The sequence below is a fragment of the Dromiciops gliroides genome, chromosome 2 (genome assembly GCF_019393635.1).
Source record: "Dromiciops gliroides isolate mDroGli1 chromosome 2, mDroGli1.pri, whole genome shotgun sequence".
In the NCBI taxonomy this organism is placed as follows: Eukaryota; Metazoa; Chordata; class Mammalia; order Microbiotheria; family Microbiotheriidae; genus Dromiciops; species Dromiciops gliroides.
This window is the reverse complement of record NC_057862.1, coordinates 637,302,807-637,315,586: the sequence shown is the minus strand read 5'-3', so window position 1 is coordinate 637,315,586 and position 12,780 is coordinate 637,302,807. Positions and strand designations below refer to the sequence as shown.

Below are 12,780 nucleotides of genomic sequence, written 5' to 3'. Positions count from 1 at the left end.
TCGCCAGACAAAGAGACCCCCAGAGCCTCTGAATCAGCTGCAGTGCCACTATCATCTAGAACTAAGCTTACAGTCTGGTGAGAGGACCGAGCCCTTGGCAGAGGGGAGATTACAGGGGTCTCTACTGGTGCTGAGGCAGAACTTGGGTTTTTCACCCCTGCTAGGAACCAGGAGGTAGGGTTGAGTAGCAGTGGCCCAGGTGGGGGAGAGGCACAAGCTCATCAGAGCTCACAGCCACAACACACAAAGATGATTGATTAACAAGTTGGTCTGGGGTCATCTACTAAACAGGGACTAGGGAACAGGCCAGGCAAGTAAAGAACGTGCTCTTCTTTAAATCATACCACCTGGGATCTTCTGAAGCTTGAGATACTGGAGCCTGGAAACAGTGCCCCACTTTAAGGAACTAAAAGTCAAGTAGAAGAAAGGCAAGATGAGCAGACAGAGAAAGGTGAGGACCATAGAAAATTTCTTTAGTGACAAGGAAGATATCAACATCAGGGCCCTATATCTAAAGCTTCCAAGAAAAATATGAATTGGTTTCAGGCCATAGAGGAGCTCAAAAAGGACTTTGAAGATAAAGTTACAAGAGGTAGAGGAAAAAATGGAAAGAGAAATGAGGGTGATATAGGAAAGACATGAGAAAAAAAGTCAACAGCTTGAAAAGCCAAATGGAAAAGCTCTCTGATGAAAATAATTACCTAAGAATTAGGATTGAACAAATGGAAACTAGTGACTTTATGAGAAACCAAGACACAATAAAGCAAATCCAAATGAATAAAAACAATAGAGGGCAATGTGAAATATCTTCTTGGAAAAACTACTGACCTGGAAAATAGATCCAGGAGAGATCATTTGAAAATTATTGGTCGGGGCAGCTAGGTGGCGTAGTGGATAGAGTACCGGCTCTGGAGTCAGGAGTACCTGGGTTCAAATCCAGCCTCAGACACTTAACACTTGCTAGCTGTGTGACTCTGGGCAAGTCACTCAACCCCAATTGCCTCACTAAAAAAAAAAAAAAAAAGGAAAAGAAAATTATTGGTCTACCTGAAAACCTTGATCAAGGAAAGAGCTTAGACATCATCTTCCAAGAAATTGTCAGGGAAAATTTCCCAGATATTCTAGAGGCAGAAGGTAAAATAGAAATTGAAAGAATCTACCGATTACCTCCTGAAAGAGATCCCAAATGGAAAACTCCCAGAAATATTATAGCCACATTCTAGAGCTCCCAGGTCAAGGAGAAAATATTGCAAGCTACCAAAAAGAAAGAATTCAAGTACTGTGGAGCCCCAGTCAGGATAGCACAAGATCTAGCAGCTTCTACATTAAAGAACCGGAGGGCATGGAATATGATATTCCAGAGGGCAAAGGAATTGGGATTACCACCAAGAATCACATATCCAGCAAAACTGATCATAATCTTTCAGAGAAAAAAAAAAATGGAACTTCAATGAAAAAGATGACTTTTAGGTATATGTGATGAAAAGACCTGGACTGAATGGCAAATCTGACTTTCAAATACAAGACCCTAGAGAACCATAAAAAATTGGAGTTGGGGGACATACCTGGAGTTGTGCAGTGGGTGACTGTCTTGTGTCTGAGGCCGGGTTATGGCTGGGGTCCCCCTGGGTCCAGGGTGGATGATTTGTCCACTGTGTCACCTAGCTGCCCCATGATGACATCTTTAGGGTAAAATTGAGGGGTGAGAGGAATGCACTGGGGGAGGGGGGAGGGCAGAGGTAGCATGGGGTGAAATCCCACATGAAAGAAACAGGAAAGGGCTTATGGAGTGGGGGAAGAGATGGGGGAGGAGCAGGGCAGTAAATGAACTTTACACTCATCAGAATAGGCTCAAAGACCTTACTCTCATCAGAGTTGGCTCAAGGAGGGATTAACACACACACACACACACCCAACCGGGTGGAGTAATCTATTTAATCTGGGCAGTAAATGAGCCTAACACTCATCAGAATTGGCTCAAAGACCTTAATCTCATCAGAATTGATTCAAGGAGGGAATAACATACACACTCAATTGGGTAGAATAATCCATCTAACCCTGCAGGAAAATAGGAGGGGAAGGGGATAAAGGAGAGGGGCAAAAGAAGGGAGGGCAGATTGGGGGAGGGGACAGACAGAAGCAAATCCCTTTTGAAGAGGGATAGGGTGAAAGAAGATAGATAATAGAATAAATACCATGGGGAAGGGAATAGGATGGAGGGAAATAGTTAACAATAGTAATCATGAAAAAGAGAAAAGGGGGGGAAATTGTACAAAAAATATTGATAGCAACTCTTTGTGGTGGCTAAGAATTGGGAATCAAGGGAATGTTCATCAATTGAGGAATGACTGAAGAAGGTATATGATTGTAGTGGAATGGTATTGTGCTATAGGAAATGACAAACAGGATGATCCCAGAAAAACCTGGAAAGACTCATATGAACTGATGTATAGTGAAGTGAGCAGAACTGGGAGGACATTGTGCATAGTGACAGAAGTATTGTTCAATGAGCAATTGTGAATGACTTAACTACTCTCAGCAGTACAATGATCCAAGACAATCCCAAGGGACTACTAATGAAGCATACTATCCACCCCCATAGAAAGAACTGAAAAAAGAGCACTTGTGGATTGTACATATATAACCTATATCAGATTACTTGCTGTCTTGTGGAGGGGGGAGGAAAGGGTGGGAGGGAGAAAAATTTGGAACTCTAAATCTTATGAAAATGAATGTTGAAAACTACCCTTATATGCAACTGGAAAAAAATTAATGTTTGTTGCATTAAAAAAAAAAGAATGTATTACAAAATCAAACCAGTAATAATAGTGTTATCTTTCAGGAAAAAAGCAAGATACTTAGTCCTCCTTTATAATGGGGGAGAGAGGGGAAATAACGTAAAGTGACTCAGAATCCCTAAATTATAAAGTATTCAGACCTCAAGGAGACCTGAATTTGAATGTTCTGCTACTTATTATATATAATCTGTGTAGGCCCCTTCACTTTTTTGAGCCTCAGCTCCCTCATCTATAAAAATGAGGAGGACAAACTAGGTCCCTTCTACATCCTAGGGTCTCTAAGACTATTTCTAAAGCAAACACATGTTCAATGTAGCAGTGTAAACTCAGGGAGGAAACGTGATTGGCTGCTGATAATGTTGTATTTTCCCAAGCCCGTTGCCCCACCAAAGAGAGGCCCTGAGGTCAATAGAAGTAAAGAGCAGTTTAAGACCCGGCCATCCTGTGGTCAGGGGGACTAGTGGTATGTTTTTTAATTTACATCTCACTCCAAACAGTGGGCTCCTGCTAGCTTTTTGGGAGAATGGATTCCTCTCTAGATGCAGCTCTTCCTGCAGCCTCCTATCCCTTCTTCAGTGGAAAGAAATTGGACGCTTCAAACCCAAGTGTCCACAGAAAGTGGAGGAGCATGGGTCCTGAAGTAGTGAGGGCCACTCTCAGGCCCTGATATATGGTTGGAAAATCAATCCCACCCCGCAGGGGTCACTGGGCTCTAAAAAAGGACCTGAGGCACAAACTAGAGACTGATAAAAGATGACCCACCAGTGCCTCTTCCTCCTCCCTTCCGTGCCTGCCTTCATGGCAGGACCCCTCGATCCCCCTCTCTGAGCCCTAGCCCGCCCCAGTGGGTGCTGCCGTTTCTCCACTGGGGCCTCCCCACTTCCCGCCCCTCCCGACCCCTCCCTGGCCGCACCCGGCTCCTCCTGGGTCAGCGCCCCCATGCGGCGGAGCACCTCCTCGTCCAGGTTCCACTGCTCAGCCATCCCAGCCCAGCCCGGCCTGGCCCCGGCCTGGCTGACGAGGCCAGGGAGACAGCCTCGGGGAATGCTGGGAAATCGGAGGGCTCCCGCCCCCACTCTCCCTCCCCTCTCACCTTCGGTCTCGCGCGCCTCTGTCTGCTCACTGGGCCACCCTAAGATGTCCGCCCCACCCTGAGCTCCCGCCCCCTCGAGCCCCCGCTCCCCACCCCAGCCCCCGTCACACCAGGTGCCGGACCCCATCCAGTGCACACCTCCAGCTCCCTTGCAGCGCTCCTGCTCTCGGGAGCCGCCCCTTCCCCCGGCCAGAGTCCGAGATCCCACCCTTCCTGGGGCCTTACCTAACACCTTTGTCCTGAACCACCGACGTCCTCAGCCGCTACCCTGTCCGGCCTCAATCTAGGCCTGGACTCATGGCCCTCCCCTAACAACTCGCGGCCCTCAGAAAGGAGGCTCAGGAGCTGCCCCTCCTCTGCCCCCTTCCCCGTTCCCCCTGCGTCTTACGCCCCTGCAGAAACCAGCACTGGCCCCTCTCTTCTAACACCCTGTCTCTGCGTCTGGCGCCCCCTTGCGCCGCCCTCTTCTACCCTCCCGCTCCTACCCATGAACTCGTGCACCCTCCCAGGACAGCACGCGCGGCTATCCTCTAGCCCCGCCCCCATTCCTCAGTGCACCCTCCCAGGCCTGCACGCGCAGCTCTCCTTTAGCCTCCTCCCACCCCCATCACCTCCGTGCGCCCTCTCAGGATTCCACGCGCTGCTCTCCTTTAACGTCACCCCCCCCCCCCCCAATCTCCTCAGTGCACCTTCTCAGGGCTCCACGCGCTGCTCTCCTTTAACTTCCCCCTGCTCCCCCCCCCCCCTCCGCATCACCTCAGTGCGCCCTCCCAGGCCTGCACGCGCTGCTCTCCTTTAACGTCATCCTCCTCCCCCCCATCACCTCAGTGCACCCTCCCAGGCCTGCATGCCCTGCTCTCCTTTAACGTCACTCACCCCCCCCCAATCTCTTCAGTGCACCCTCAGGCCTCCACGGGCTGATCTCCTTTAACTTCCCGCAGCCCCCTTCCCCCATCACCTCAGTGCACCCTCCCAGGCCTGCACGCGCTGCTCTTCCCTAGTTTCACTGTCTCACCCGCCCCATCTTGCTCACCTGCCACCACCACCCGCCCCCTCCTCCCATCGCGCCCCCCGCAGCTCCGCGCGCTCCCGCGGGCCGTTACTCGCAGGTAGCCCCGCGCCCCGAGGCCGCCGTGACCATGGTATGGAGCCAGCCCTGGCGGGGGGCGCCCCGTGACTGGAAGATCAGTGTAGAGAAAGCCCCGACCCTAGGGGTGGGGAGCATCTCCGTGAGGGCAGGACCCACGAAGGGACAGCCCGGCCTGGGGAGGGGGGCTTGATGAGGAAGGGGTGCTCTGGGGCAGGGTGTGGGGGAAGAGCGGCCTCGCATCCCCGGGCCTCAGTTTCTGGTCTAGCCCCCCAGTTGCAGCTCCCACTGATGGCCTGCCTCCCTTGCCACGCGCACTGGAGGCCAGGCGTGCGGTGGGCAGAGCAACCTCCCTAAGGACCCTCTTGTAAGGCTCCTGGCAATGAGCAGCACAGCCCCGAATCCCCCCTCGAGTATCGGGGTGCATCTTCTCCTTGGCACCCACCAAGCCATTCTCAGGACCCTCCCTCCCCCTGCTGATCATGCCGGGAGCGGGAGGGGACGAACACCGGAAAGTTTGCATTTTTACGGTGCTGACATCTCGGGCTGGGGGTGAGGGCTGATGAGTGTCAGATACCACACACCCTCCCCAAGCCCAGGGGTGGATTAGATGACCCGATGACCCTGGAGTCCTCGATCCAACCCTGCCTTTGAATCCTCGGATCTTACTCCTAACCCTCCTCTTCAACCGGTGGGCTTCTTACTGTTGGGGGCAGGGGGATGAGATCTGCCCAAAATGTCAGTCATATGAGGAACTCCCCCTACCAGTGCAGAGTGCCCCTCGTTCTTCAGTTAAAATCTCAGGGTGCTGTCCGGGGCACTGAGCTCCTAAATTGCCCACTTAAAAAATAATAATAATAGCTTTACAGCATGATTCCCTCACAGCCCTGTGAAGTAGGGAATACAAATATAAACGAACCATTCCCATTTTGCACATTAAAAAATGAGATTCAGAGACCCGCCTATGATCCCACAGGAAGGAGGATCAGGATCAGGGTTCAGACCCAGGTTGTCCACTTCAAGTCCAGGACTCTTCCCACTACATCGTACTCAAGGCAACAGCCAGTATCATCTAAGCCCTTGAAAGAAAAGTGATACGTTTGAGCCGTTAGTCTTGATGCAAAGACTTGGGGGAGTCGATTTTTCTTCTTTCAAGCCCTTGCCCTCCCCACCCTTGACCACCTTGCTTTACATGTGTTGGTCCATTTTGTGTTTTTAGCTGAAGATTTGTTACAGAATACATTGGCATTTGTAGATGTCCTGTTTTTCTAGTTTCTATGTTGCATCAGTCTAACGCTTGGAAAAGCAAAAGGTAGGTTAGATAGGAAATTCAACTATGAATAGATGAGCTTATATTTTTAATGGTGAGGTCGATTGACTTAATGGGCTCGTGACTACAAACCTTAAGTGTTCTTTGGTCTACTTTGATAATTACCAGCGGGATTGAAAGAGCCCAGAACAATGAACTCATTTCTTTGTAGATAGGATCTCCAAAGAGCCTTGAATTTATTTAATATATTCGAGTGTTCTGGGTCATAAAATCTCTTCATTTTCCATTTAGGAGGAACCTGGGATGTCTCATGAATCAGCAGAGGATTTGTTTCATTTTAATGTAGGGGGTTGGCACTTTTCAGTTCCTAGAAGCAAGCTTGCTCAGTTCCCAGATTCCCTCCTGTGGAAGGAGGCATCTGCCTTGACACCCTCAGAAAGCCAACGGCTATTCATAGACAGAGATGGATTCACATTTCGGCATGTGCATTATTACCTCCATACCTCCAAACTCTCCTTTTCCAGTTGTGCAGAATTAAATTTGCTATATGAGCAAGCATTGGGTTTGCAGCTGACACCTTTATTACAGGTAAGTTCCTTTACACACCAGCATTCAACTGATGTATGGGTTTCCATCTGGGTGTGTTTATGTGTATTATTTTTACATAGAACAGAACATGGGTCAATGATTTGACATGTCTTAATGGGAAAATGTGATTCATTACATAAAACTAGTATAGAGGATGTAGGATTTTATTTAGCAAGTTGCTTGACCCACCTGACCTTGTTCCATGCCTATAAGTCAGTAAAGGCTCAGGACAGGCATTATCTCACATCTATCCTAATATCTCAGAAAGCACTGGTGGCTTCCTCAAATGCTATATTAGGCTTTTTCCTGAAACTGAAATTGGATGTTTTTAAAAGAAATGAAGTTTGGGGTTTCAAAAGAAATTAAAGGGGCAGCTAGGTGGCACAGTAGATAAAGCACCAGCCCTGGATTCAGAAGGACCTGGGTTCAAATCTGACCTCAGACACTTGCCACTTACTAGCTGTGTGACCCTGGGCAAGTCACTTAACCCTAATTGCCCCGCAAAAAAAAAAAAAAGAAAAAGAAAGAAAGAAAGAAAGAAATTGAAAGTTTGGGGTTAGTAAGACTTAATAATATACCTATGGTGTGTTAAATTAAGTGTCTTGAACATAGTAGGAACTTGATTTTATCAAAGTAATTGTACTATGTACACATCTGATATTTTTTTCTTTGATAGTTGTGCTGAGAATTCATCTAGCTATTTTCCCCCAACAAGTTCCCTACTCCAATGTTTCATTTGGTTCTAGAGGGGACCAAGGATTTTCAAAAGCTATAGTGGCAAAGTCAAAGTTCAGGTATATCTTGCTAAATTAGAAAGCCCTCAACTGTGCACCAAGCCTCAGTCAGCCAAAAAACAGGCTACCTAGGTTGGAAAGACTTATTACCAGGTTAATCACAGAGAAGTGGGGTTTTATTTTATTTTTTGTTACAGCGACTCATAAAGATTGTTTACTTGAGAAATGGTGATATAAAACCAAAAGATAATATCTTTTTTTGGGGGGGGGTATTTAAACACTGAGGCATAGAGGGATTACAACGTGCTTTGGTGACTGGCAGTCCATACTGATGAAAACACAGGTTTTGAAGTATTAAAGTCAAGTCCTCCATCAAAACATTCACCAATACCAGTAAGAGCAGAAAAAAAACAAAAACAAAAACAACAGAAAAAAAATCCAGAAGCTTTGCTTTGTCTTTACTTTGTGGCTCTGAAAGGAGATATATTGTTTTCATAGAGTTGTTGCAAGAAAACTAATTGTAGGATCAGAAGACCCACATGTGACCTTGGAGAAGTCATTTATGTTTCCTTGGCTTCTTTTCCCTAGTGTAAAACAAGAGGTTTGGTTTATATCAGAGGTTCTTAACCTTTTTGTCATGAACCCCTTGGGCCATCTAGTCTGGTGAAGCCTATGGGCCTCTTATCAGAAGAGTATTTTTAAATGAGTAAAACAAAATATATGAGATTACCAAGACAGCCAATTATACTGAAATACAGATGTCATAATATTAAAAAAAAATAACAAGATCATGGACTCCAACTTAAGAACTTTTGGTTTAGATAAATCGGTGAGCTCTATTCCACTTATGGTAAGATATAATTCTGTGATCTACTTATATCCTATAAAGTATCAGAGAAAGTTGCCTTTTCTTCTGTTGTTGTTTTTTTAAAATTGAAATTTAACAAACATGCATGTGTAGTATAAGAGACAGTGCTAGATTGGAATTTCAGAGGATCCAAATTCAAATTCTGCCTCTGCCCCTTATTACCCATGTGGTTTTGGTCAAGTCACAACCCATCTAGGCCTCAGTTTCCTCATTTGCAAAATGGGGGGTTGATCTCTAAAGTTTCCTTCAGTTTTAAATCTAGGGTATGGAGTCAGAGAGGCAGATGAGAAGAAGCATGTTTGTCCATGCTATCCAGCTTACCTCCTCCACAACAACCTAGAAAATGTGCCAGAACAAATTCTGATCAGAAAAGCCAAGCAAAAGTCATAGTCATTTTTCCAGCCCAGGGAAGAAAGAAAGACAGTTCTGTGAACATTGGTTGGCACTGGACAGGAACACAGTGAGGTAGCAGCAGTTTGGATGAGGAGCATTCTAGCACCCAGAAAACTGAGTCAAGACAGAGCACTAGGGGGGAGCTAGGTGGTGCAGTGGATAAAGCACCAGCCCTGGATTCAGGAGGACCTGAGTTCAAATCCGGCCTCAGACATTGGACACTGGGCAAGTCACTTAACCCTCATTACTCTACCAAAAAAAAAAAAAGACAGAGCACTAGGGCAGGAAGTACAAGGGCAGAAAGAGATCTCAGGGAATCCCTTAACTAGCACTGAATTCAGGAATAGGTGCCATCTTTTGCCCATTACCCAATTTCACATAATAGATATAGGGTGGAAAAGAGAGGTCATGAATGACCACAGTTTCAGCAAGAAACAAGTTCCAGAAATTTAGCTGTGTGACTGAGCCCAAGAGCAGAGAGGTGATTCAATTCTAACCTTTAGCCCAACACATAAGCCTTCAATAAAATAACTAGGGCAGGAGACTAAGACCAAAGAAGAACCAGAAGTTCATTCACTCTGAACCTGCAAAACTTCCCAGTGGGCTAATAGTGACTGAGTCCAATAGCAGTCTACTGAAATTCAACTATGTACAAGCCAACAACCCAATTTGCAGAGCTCAGACCAGGAAGGCAGTAAACAGACCTCTCCCCACATCACACCATTTTAGAAGAACCAAAAACTTGCAGGCCCCCAGCTTGAGCTGTGAGAGCAGCAGAAGGACAGAAAATCAGGCCAAATATTCCCCTCTCCTCCTCAGGAGTGAGCAGAACCCAACACTAAAATCCAAAGTCAAGCAATAGTCTGGAAGAATGAACAACCAAAAAATAGTCTAACCATTAAGAGCTACTATGATGACAGGAAAGTTCAAGACTTAAACATAGAAGAAGAAAAACGACTTGAAAACATCAGCAAAGAAAGCCTCAAAGAAAAATGCAGATTGGACAAAAGCCCAATAAGGATAACCAGAAGAGTTAAAGAAGGAGCTAAAAATAGTGTATTCATGGGAAAATCCAGTAGCTGCTACTTTTCTCTCAGCAGTTGGACCTGTCAACATCACTCTTCTCACAGACATTTGGGACAATCCATGTGACATTATGAAAATAGTACTGGATTGGAAGTTAGAGGACCTGAGTCTGAAGTCTGGTTTTGCTACTCTGTGCCTATGTGGCTTTGGGCAAGTCACTTCTCTCTGGGCCTGAACAATGACTACTAAAACTGACAATAAAACAGCCTCAGCATTCAACTAAAAGTCTTAGCAGAGGGCCTCCTTTTTGTGACATCATGTAAAATCCACAGGGAACTTGTGTTTATAGCACACGGAGCTTCTATTTCCTTTCTGGCTGCCTCCTGAGGAGTGCCAAGCTTGGAATCTGTCATTGTTGCACTTATGAACAAGCAATCCCCAATCAGCCAGCCGCCCAAATCTGTCTGCTTTCCATGTGCTCCTTGGAGCCAGTTCTTGTGTTTATCACAAATGATGCCAGTATGGGAAAAAGATGAGCAGTAGTCTCTCATCCTTCATGGTGTTGGAACAGAGTACTACCCTCTTCTCAGAAATGAAGCAGCATGGTATAATGCCTAGAGCAATGGATTTGACATCTAAGGATTTGGTTTTGCCGCTCAGTCTCTGTAAAAGGAAGGAGTAGGACCTCTGAGGTCTCTTGCAGCTCCTATCACGACCTACGTTTGAGCTCTGGCTCTGCTACTTACTACTGTGATTTACTACTCACTGTGATTTTGGATCAGTCATTTTCCCTCTCTAGGTTTTGATTCTTTCATCTGTAAAATAAGAAATTGATTTTAAAGGTCCCTTCCCTCTTTAATGCCACAATTTTCTCATTTGTAAAATGAGGTCATTTCAATCTCCATTCTAACTCTATGTCCAATGAGACCTGATGAATAAAGCCATAGCAAGTTTTGGGTTTTTCCCCCTGTAGCATAATTTGTGGATGTTGATAAATTCTTAACTATTCAAGATAATGACTCTGGCCTGCTGGAATCATAAAGATTGATTCCCCTCAGGACTACCTAGTAAATCCTCAAGCTAACATCAGCCACACAAATCCAATTCCACATTTCCTGATAGAATTCTCCCTCTAGCAGTTTTTTTGTTTGTTTGTTTTTTAACGAACAAGGCAATTTAATTTATTAGTGAATCTGGTGTGGTCTGTCCTAATGCTGCTTGTTGGCAGCGGCCACCTGTCCAGCAATTCTGTCCAGGTCTCTCTGTCCCTGAGGTGTCAGCTTCCGGCCCCCATCCTGGTCCTTCTCCACCATCTTGAGGCCTTCCAGGGCCTGCAGGACCTTCTGGGCCACATTCTTAGAACCTCTGCTGAAGTGACTGGGCATGACCCCATTGCGCTGGTGCCCGCCGTAGATCTTGGTCATGGATTCTATCCCTGCCCTGCCTCAGAGGTACAAGTGGCGGGTGTTGGAGGCAGCCCGGGTATAGAACCAGTTCTCATCATAGGGTGCCAGCTCCTTATGTTTGGCCAGCTTGACTGTGTCCACCCATTCGGGGACTTTCAGCTTCTCTGACTTTTTCAGAAAGGCAGCCAGGGCTTGGATGAACTCCTGCTGGTTCACGTACTTCACTGTGACCCTGGGCATTGTGCGGGCTCCGCAAGGCCAGCCAGGGAAAGGGAGAAACAGGGCTCTAGCAGTTTTAAAGAGCTCACCCTAAACATACACACTAAGCTATTTTGTTAGTCCTGAGCATGGTTAAAAATCCAAGCTTTTGATTGACACATCCCAACAAGCAAGCACTAAAATGTGTTTTGTTTTAAACATGGCATGGTGACCAAACATCCAGCCCAGGATAAATGTGGCAGGGAAAGTGTGTCTGTGCGTTGTGTATGTGTGTGTGTGTGTGTGGGGGGGGAATTGGAGGAAAGAGCACTGGATTTGGAGTCAGAAAGCCTAGTTTTAAATTCCAGCTCTTCCACCCGTGTGACTTTGAAGAAGTCAATTTATATCTGTGGGCCTCAATTTTTTCATCAGTATGTAGTGCCTCCTCTACACTACCTCCCCAACTCATACTCTAACTTGAAAGTCGACTCCCTCAGAGGGTGTCAAAGAGGTCACTTGTGAGTCTTCACTCCTCATGCCCAGCAGTGAGATTTCCTTTAACAGCTAGCCAGACACGATTAGCTCAGTAGCTACCAGATAGTCATACATAACTCAAATTATCCTGACTCTAAGCCCAAGCTTCTATCCATTGCACCCCTAGCAGTCTTACTAGCTCTAAGGCATTGGATGAGTCACTTAATTTCTCTAGACCTCAGTTTCTTCATCTCTAACATGAATATATTAGACTATACGATCTCTAAAATTCCTTCCCATCTCTAAATGCTGTGATTCTGGTTCTGCTTTTAAATTCAGTAAGTTGTCCTTGGGGACTAGAAATACAAAGACAAAAATGAAAATGTCCACTCTGGAGGGCACAGAGAAGGATAATACAAGGTGGAGACAGGGAGGGGGTGAACTAACAACACCGGAGAAGGAGACTCAGAACAGCCAGGGAGATCAGGGAGGGCTTCAAAGAGGAAGCAGCACTTAAACTAAGCCTCCTCCTCATTGTGGGGCCTTCTAATTTTCAATCTCCTTAACTCTCCTAAGCTTCAACCTGCCTCAGTCATCCAAAAAGATCATCACATCTTGGATCTCATCATGATGCATAATCTTGCTACTTTCATGATCTGTACCTGTGTGACTCTGGGCCTCAGTTTACTCATCTGTAAAATTGCGAGGTTGAACTCGGAGGCCTCTGTGATTCTATGACCCTAGGATCTTGAAATTTGAAAATCCTCGACTGGCTCTTCTGACTCTCCCTCTGCTCCATTCCTCAGCTTATTCTTTGTCCTTATTGTGACCCACATTCCTTCCAT

The 12,780-nt window shown here is 46.3% G+C and overlaps 1 protein-coding gene and 1 pseudogene across 1 annotated transcript in view; one reads left to right on the top strand and one right to left on the bottom strand.

The window, feature by feature from the left end:
- The first annotated feature begins 6,545 nt into the window (after positions 1-6,545).
- The window catches only part of KCTD19 (potassium channel tetramerization domain containing 19), a 36,693-nt gene continuing 30,458 nt past the window's right edge, over positions 6,546-12,780 (top strand). Inside the window, 1 exon segment of the mRNA XM_043981190.1 lies at positions 6,546-6,836. Coding sequence (XP_043837125.1) covers positions 6,552-6,836 — 285 coding nt within the window. The 5' untranslated portion in view covers positions 6,546-6,551.
- Positions 11,066-11,509, bottom strand: LOC122742956 (annotated as a pseudogene).